The sequence below is a fragment of the Fulmarus glacialis genome, unplaced genomic scaffold (assembly GCF_000690835.1).
Source record: "Fulmarus glacialis isolate BGI_N327 unplaced genomic scaffold, ASM69083v1 scaffold13709, whole genome shotgun sequence".
Classification (NCBI taxonomy): Eukaryota; Metazoa; Chordata; class Aves; order Procellariiformes; family Procellariidae; genus Fulmarus; species Fulmarus glacialis.
This window is the reverse complement of record NW_009231528.1, coordinates 38,101-46,534: the sequence shown is the minus strand read 5'-3', so window position 1 is coordinate 46,534 and position 8,434 is coordinate 38,101. Positions and strand designations below refer to the sequence as shown.

Here is an 8,434-nt window from a genome sequence, read left to right as displayed (position 1 = left end):
AAAATGTCATGAATGTTACGAAAGCACATGGAAAGGAGTGAGCACTCCAGAGAAAGTGAATTAACAGGAGGAACCAAGAATGATCAGAAAGAAAAAGACAGCAATGATAAAAAACAAAGTCAGAGGTTAGAATTTGTGACAATTAACAGGAGAAAAAAAGACCTAGTTTATATTAATTTAGAGGCAGTCAGGAAATATATATACTTGTACATTTATTTGTGGGTTTTATTATTTTGTAATTTAAAAGTAGAACAAACAAAGCATTTGGCAAGCATTAGCTCAGCAATGCTTGTGCATTGTGCTTTTACTATCCTTCCCCTTTAGCAGAACCATTAACTAACTTAGTTTGGGAAGGACATCTGGAGCTTGTGTAGTCCCAGCTCCCACTGTGAGCAGGTCCAACTAAAGCAGGTGGCTCAGGTGCGAGACCAGCCGAGGTTTGAATATCTCTGGGGAAGGAGATTTCACAGTCTCTTTGGGCAGCCTCTTCCCATATCTAGCCACCTTCATGGTGAATTTTTTTTTTCTTGTATCTCCATGAAGTTTCCTGTATTGCAACCTATGCCTGTTGCGTCTCATCCTTCCCTTGTGAACCTCTGAGCAGAGCTCTGTCTTCTTTTTAGCCTTCTGCTAGGTGGCTGAAGACAGAAATAAGATCCCTCCTTAGCCTTCTCTTTTGTACTGTCTGGATTTGCTAACTGCTCGGTAGTGTGCAGTATTTTCAGTATGTATCTGTAACCTGTGTACTTGAGAACTGCCTGCTAAGACCACCACGCAAGTTGTACGGTATACAAGTTTGGTCGTATCAAAAATGCCACATGCCTGTATACGTTTGCTGTGGCAGCTCCTCCTTGTTAGACTGTTTTGCAGTGAGCTGAGTTCAGGTTTAGTATTTTTATTAACCCATAATGAATCATGCGTTGCCTGTTTTTCTGAATTGTTTCTGACCCTGGGGATACAATAACTAACAACTGTTCTAGTGATTTCCCACCAATCCTTAGAGAGGAGAATAAAGCTGCAGAAGTCTATGGATTAATTGTTAATTGAATGCTTAGACCAAAAGCTTTGGTGCTTTAAGTTTAAATGAGTCCCCCTTTATCTACTCATATGACATAAAGTTAGAAGGATGTATTCTCTATGTATCCACACGTATGTATCCACAATCATGCTTGTGTGTTAAGGAAGAGAAAGTGCATGAGAAGTTCTTACTGATACTCAGATTTTTACTTTAGCCTCTTGAGATAGAAGCGATGTAGTATTTGGCTTAGGCTTCAGATAACATACAGCAGATATCTTGGAAAGAATGCTTCAGCTAGGTTGTCACCATCACAAGAGATAAGGGGGGAAACCAATCAGCAGAAATGACTAATTTAGACACATTCTCGCAGAAACTTTTAAGGCCTTTGGAATACCATGGAGCTGAGTCAAAGAGGTGAAAGTCTGGTTCCTGTTCCCTGGATCATGTGTGGACTGAATTAAACTGGTGTCAAATAAAAAAAACCAAGGCAGTCCTGGGAGTAGGGACTAAAGCTGCACCATCCTCCATGCTCATGCCTGCTCTTAGCTCCCTTTGCCCTTCTCTGCTTTTAACCCTTCGCGTTCCTGGCTGCATGGGGCCTCACTTCTGTGAAGATGCATCGCTGGGGACATGGACAGAGCCTTTCTCTTTCTTTCTGCCAGTGTTTTCCTTGCCTTATGTCAGCACATCTGATGATGTTTTCCTGGGATCAGTCTCCCTTGCTGCATGGAGGGGTGAACAGGCTCTAGATTTAGCAGAACCAGCTTCTGGTCCAGTTTTCCAACTTCATAGGCAGGCAGATATGTAGCAATCTCTTCCATTATGTTTTTTTGTTTGTTTGTTTGGGCTGGGGTCGTGGTGGTTTGTTTTCACGTGTGGGTTTCATTATTTTGCAAGGGGTGCACCTTTCTCTGCTTTTACACTGGTTTGATATAAGTAAGATTAGATGCTCAATCTGAAATGTGTCCTTTACTATTACAGCCAAGAATATAAGAACTGAGATGGATGCAGAAAGATTCAGCTATGTCTTCTGAAGGAAACACTTATTTTCTGGATATCTTGTTATTAATCTGATTGTTTGGTATTGTGTTTCTCTCTCTTTCTCTTTCTCTCTCTGCTTTTTTTTTTTCCTTTAGGCCCTAGATGGGTTCTTTTTTGTAGTGAACCCAGAAGGTAATGTTGTGTTTGTTTCTGAGAATGTGACACAGTACCTAAGGTACAACCAAGAAGAGCTGATGAACACAAGCATATATAGCATCCTGCATGTAGGGGACCACAATGAATTTGTCAAAATCCTGCTGCCAAAATCTTTAGGTATATATCTTTTCCTCGTATCATACCATTACTTATTTAACTTTAGTTTCATAAATCAGTGTTTCAATAACTTAAGTTAACGTCCTTCCACTACTTACGGTTTCATCATACATACTCTACTTATTTTTAATGAATATATAGTCTGTATGAATGATTAATATTATTCTCAAAAGCATCCTCCACTCTTTTCAGATTCTCCTTTGTTAAAATTACTCTTAGTAACTCATGTTAACTGATACTTTTAATGGATCTCCAGAGTGAATCGCTAAAAGATAGCATTAGCTATATGAACTCTGTTAGTTCCCTGTCTAGTATGGTTATTCCAAGAATGGCCCAAGAAAGGGGGAATATAAAAGGAAAATCAGAAAACACCTTATGCTAGAATTTTTATTTCAATGTTTTTGGTCTCACCAATATTTATCCTTGCCTTTCAAAAACTGTTTTTGTTAGTTGCAGCCATTTTTTGCATTTATATTAATACTGGTTTTAATGTCATTGGTTTTTGGAGGAGGTGAAAAGAAAGAGAAAGTCAATGCTAGGTACCTCATTTACTCACAGCAGTTTAAAAACTATTATGCAATTCACTTTAGCATTTTATGACTTTATTTATAAACCCCTGAAGAATCAAAAATGTAACACTTTCAATGGCTAAACCCCATAATTTACTGCCTTTATTGCATTTTATGACTGAAGAGGGCAAGTGAAGAGTATTTTAAATATGACCCTGCTATTTCCTTATGTGGTGTTACATTAATGCGCTCTGACTAATGTCCAGTACCTATATTTGTGCATCTCAGGATTTTGTTTCCTTTTTTACTTGTCTTAAGCACTGTGTTAGGCTTTAGTTTTATCCATCGCTGCATCCAGGTCATTGTTATCCCTTCAGTCTTTCCCGTTGTAGCTGAGGCTATGTGTTTCAATAAATTCCCGATTGCATTGCTTCCTATTTTTATAAATACCTATTAGTTTCTTTTCTTTCTATTTCTAATCCAGACACAGATTTTTATACAACGCTGCCACCTCTTTTGTATTAATCACTTTTAAATTCAATGGACAGATCCTACATACTGCCTTATTTCTTTCAGGCATATAAATTAACGTGCTCTACCTAGTAGGCTTTTCACTGTGCTGTATAACTTTTACATGCACCAATATTTAGACTTTTATCCTGCTTTTCTATTATGTCGTTACAAGTCACTAAAAAAAACCATGATAGCTGAACAAATTAGCAGTGCTCTCAAAATATGAGAATTTTATAAATTACCTTGTTATGTGCTGGTTTGGGCTCTAATATTAAAAACAGATTGTTGTTGTTAAACAAGCTTGTTTCCCGACCAGTTTGCAAAGCACCTTGATTAATTTCCTGTGGATAAGCAGGAGAAATGACTGCTACCAGATTTATCTCACTCTATGATCTTTGCTTTGCTCAGTGAACGGGGGATCTTGGTCTGGTGACACTCCTAGGCGTAATAGCCATACCTTTAATTGTCGGATGCTTGTAAAACCTCTTGCTGATTCTGAAGAAGGCCATGATAACCAGGAAGCACATCAGAAATATGAAACTATGCAGTGCTTTGCTGTTTCTCAACCAAATTCGTTCAAGGAGGACGGTGAAGGTAATTACTGCTTTCAATTTGTGTTAGTATTTTCTCTTTCCATACTGTTGCGGGGCAGCAGTTTCGGTGCAGTTGATAAAGTGAGGTAAAGTTGATAAAAGTGGCTTCTGAATCCTGAAAAACGGAAAAATTGTAAGTTCTTTTCTTTTTCATTTAACTGTAGAAGTGTACTTGCATCTTGGATTATGAGTGTATACACTCACATGCACCTATTTGTTAAAAAACTATAATTGAAATTGAGAGTAACTCTGTTTACGTTAAAGAGATACCCTAGTTTTATATCACTGCAATTGTAAGAAGAATGTAGTTGACTGGGAGGAAAGTTTCGATTTTTTGAGTTCTTAGAATTTGAAGACAATTGTGGTTCACCATTTCCTTTACCATTTACTACTTCAGCAGGTAAATTTCCTCAGATTGTATTTTAAGTATTCAGATAAGTAAAAATGGCTTATTATGAAGCTGCTTTCTCAGGGACAGCAAGCATTTGGGGCATGTTTAAGAAATGTGGCTTAGAAGGTACGAAATGGTGAGTGTTGAAGAAATGTGCTCTCTGTGCATGCAGTATATCCTTTTTTATTACTTATCTCCTGAGTGGTTGAGCTGCTATAGGTGTATGCATAAACATGTGCCAATAATTATGGGCTGTGGTGGAGTCCTTGATAATTTTTCTACTAAAAAAGAAAACAAACCCACCTATTCCTGTGTTGTTTAATGTTGTAGGAAATAATAAAGATGTAAAACCACTGAGTTCTATTGGTACCTTTTATTGGTACAAAATCTGTTCTTTTGGTCCAAAAAGACTTAAAGAATTTTTAAAAAATACTTCTGAATTCCTTGTAGAAACAAAATCTTCCTCTTCTATACAAATAACTGAAGTAACATTTTTCTTTAAGATTTGCAGTCTTGCTTGATTTGTGTTGCAAGAAGAGCTCCAATGAAGGAAAGACCACTTCTTCCTTCATCAGAGAGCTTTACTACTCGCCAGGATCTACAAGGTATTGTGAAATAGGAGTTTTTCTTTTCTCCGCCCCCCGCAAAGGGAAATTGTTGTAACAAATGTTTTATCTAATATCAGGCAAAATAACTTCACTGGACACAAGTACCATGCGAGCAGCTATGAAACCTGGCTGGGAGGATTTGGTGAGAAGATGCATTCAGAGGTTCCATTCGCAGCACGAGGGAGAAATATCTTTTGCCAAGAGGCATCACCAGGAAGGTTAGGTTTCATATTTTTAGCACTTTCTATATTTAAACTGTTTGTCATTGGTTGTGTTCTCTTTGTTATGTTTACATGGAACAATTAAGGGCTACTGACAGTCTCTTTTTCAATCTGATTTCCTAACACACTGATGGCACTCTCTAGAGAGGTTTTGCACCTTCCTCGTTGTTTATTTTAGCCTGCTTGTTGTAACTGTGCCATATTGGAGGGTGCTTTAAATCTTCAAATTGCCACAATTATTTTAGAAAGAAAGACCCTTGCGTGTTGCCCACCAAAACATTCACTACCCATTATTCTTCAGAACCTCAGCTCATGCACTGCAGTTCTTTGACCTGTATTCCTTTTCTCTCCAAGAATGGACTTTTACTGTCACATTTCCTATGAGAAACACTCAGTGTGAATTATCAAAGATGCAGCACTTGTGCTATCTGGAAACATACATTGTTGTACTGTATCTAGCTGATAAGTGTATAGGATGCACCACAAGCACATCTACTCAGTCAAGATTATGGTAGGTAAGATGTAGGAGAGTACTGCATTGTGAAAGGTTCCCCATGAGGTTTCCGTGGTAGTGACTGAGTGGGGATTTTTCTTTTCATAAAACCCTGATACTACTGATTCTGGTAACACAGATCCAAATTACTAAAAACAAGTAACCCTTTATATTCCACAGAAAAGTCCTTTCAAAACCAATGGGGAATAACTGGAATATTTCCAGTGCAGGAGCATCATTGTTTGGGTTCATGTTTGCAGAACAGGGTTTACAGCTGGCCTGTAACAAATAGTTGCCATGGTCATTAAACAACTGGCATGCTGTCTTGGAAACTAAATTGCAACTGGAATCTCAAATCATTCCACCAAATACACACACACACACACACACACACGGAAAAAAAGAAAAAAAATAAAAGCTTTAGTCATGAGGCATTAGTTAAATATTCTTTAATATGTTTTGCTTTCATGAAGCCTTCAGGTTTCATGTTGGGAATGTGGGGGCACAGAAATACTGTGATATTTTAGATAACAGCTTTTGGGGTATATACAGCAGGAGTGCTAAAAGTTCACAGCCTTATGCTGTGATCTCAGACAGAGCTGAAGAAGGTAGTATGCAATTAAAGTTACAGCAGGGGTTTAGAGAGCAGTTTCAGGTAAGGACCTGTCTGTCCCAAAGGTGATTTAGGAGTTTCTGTTATGGCATCCAGCCACTTGTTACTTCAGTCCTCTTCAAATGATTTCTGACCAAATAAGCAGCTCGTACATCCAGTGCCGAGACTTGAGTGCGTCCTCTCTGAGCTATCTGTGAAGTGATAAAAATATACGTGTTTTGGAGTTTACACTGTATCATTCTGCAGGAGAGGCTTAGGATTGTCGTATAAACTGCAGAATTAGTCTAATTCTGAGAGGGGGGGCTTTTCAGAGGGGGCTCTTTACTTGTGGAAGTGAAGAGAATGAGTGATAAGAGGAGGAGGAAGAACCTCTGGAATTCCTTTGCTGCAAAGGATCCAGCACTAATGGCTGAAATGTTTCGTTCCCCCTGCCCTGCATCATGGAGAAGAAAAACAAGGCATATCTTGGGCAGTAGCATCTTGCACTTGACTGAAGAACCCCTTGCATTTTTGAAGTCATTATGGTTTGAGAATAGAAGCAAAGTAAGTAACAGTCTCCTACATGTAACTCAGTGTTACAGTGCAAAAAAAAATTCAGCATTAGCTTGATAAACGAAAAAAAAAAAACACAAAAGCTTTCAAATCAACTCTCAGTATGAAGTGCAAAATATATGGTAAGTTTTTATTGGCCACAGTCAGAAAAATAGCATTTCCTCAAGAGGAATACGGAAACATTCTTGTTTGCTTAAAGAATTAGTTTGGAAAATGATTTAAGTAGAGATTTCACTTGTATCCTGTTGGCATTGAGTACTGGAATTTCCTGATGTGGTATATGCTAAAGTTAAGAGCTTTGGACCTTCTGGTGCCCAAAGGTTAAACTGAAACAATGACATACCTAACAGTGAAATTTTGCTTTGTATTGTTACACAGTTGTAGGTTTTTGTTTTTCTTTACATTTTTACTCTGAAAAAACCCTTCTGGTTGTTTAAATTGTGCTTCCTGTTTTCTCACTGCCTAAATAATACTTTAAAACCTTGCAGAACAATATATAACAGTGGGGGGGACAGGGAAAGAAAGCAATCATAACCAGTCCTGCAAGGCTGAAAATCTGGTAGCTCTGGTAGAGGAGTCTATTTAATAAAGCCACACTAGGAAGACTGTGTCATTTCATTACAACAGGAAATATTAAAAGACAAGCAATGAAATGAAGATCAGATGATACTATTAATTAAAAAAAAAAAGAAAGAAAACCAAAACCACAGAAAATGTGTCTGTATGAAAAAATAGGAAATTAAAAGTATTTGTAGTGCTTCATTCCTATTTTTTCCCTAAACAATTAAATGAAAATTCTGAAGTTAAGTATTTCCCTCCTGCCATATCTACAATTCTAATACAATAGCTTTTGGACTAGGAATTGAAAATGATCAGAATGGCAAAGAGTGAACAGTAGAATAAATGTTTGGGGATTTGCTTTACCGTAACATGATTTTCATTTTTAATTAAAGAAATGTCACAGGGGTCTACAGAAGTTAGAGAACTGAATTTGTTGAAGTTCAGATTTACACTGAAAACTTACGGGCTGCAGAATATGTTCACTGAAGTAAACCCCAAACTTGAAATCCAGTCATATCTAACAGTGGGGAAAGATAGTACAGCCCCAATTTTGGTTTAGGTAATTGTATTTGTAACTTATTTGAGCTGCATATTTTTGTATTTGTTCTTTGAAAAGTAATAATTTCTTGTTCCAGTTCTTCTTAATTCTAATTGTTCCCACGTAAGAGATTTATGTACTTTTTAAATTAAAGAAGTAGTGAGAGTAACTGTTACAAGATAATTTAAGCAGGCAATAAGGAGAAAAAGATACAGGCTAATGGAAACAGATGATCTAGAAACTAAAGGCATTTATATTAATCATCGTGGTGTAGATGATACAGATGAAAAAATGTATGAGGAACAAAAGGAGTTAGACACATATTTGATGAAAAGTGAAATGGACATCAAGGACTTCTTGGTCCACTCCTGAAATATTCTGTATTTCATAGTGTCTGTCCTGTTATTCCTGTCACTCCTTATAGGTTTTCTTTTGATCACCCTACAGTAGTATGTGGGATCCTTTATTTTATATGCATCCCATCTATTTATTGTCAAAATTTTTCCTCGT

At 37.3% G+C, this 8,434-nt stretch overlaps 1 protein-coding gene across 1 annotated transcript in view; it reads left to right on the top strand.

Moving 5' to 3' along the window:
- NCOA2 (nuclear receptor coactivator 2) overlaps window positions 1-8,434 on the top strand; it is a gene marked incomplete at its 3' end in the record, with an annotated part of 71,357 nt that overhangs the window by 25,732 nt on the left and 37,191 nt on the right. The window contains exons 4-7 of the mRNA XM_009584615.1: window positions 2,155-2,332; window positions 3,763-3,948; window positions 4,842-4,943; window positions 5,024-5,164. Of these exons, the coding sequence (XP_009582910.1) occupies window positions 2,155-2,332; window positions 3,763-3,948; window positions 4,842-4,943; window positions 5,024-5,164 (607 nt within the window). The remainder of the gene's footprint in view (window positions 1-2,154; window positions 2,333-3,762; window positions 3,949-4,841; window positions 4,944-5,023; window positions 5,165-8,434) is intronic.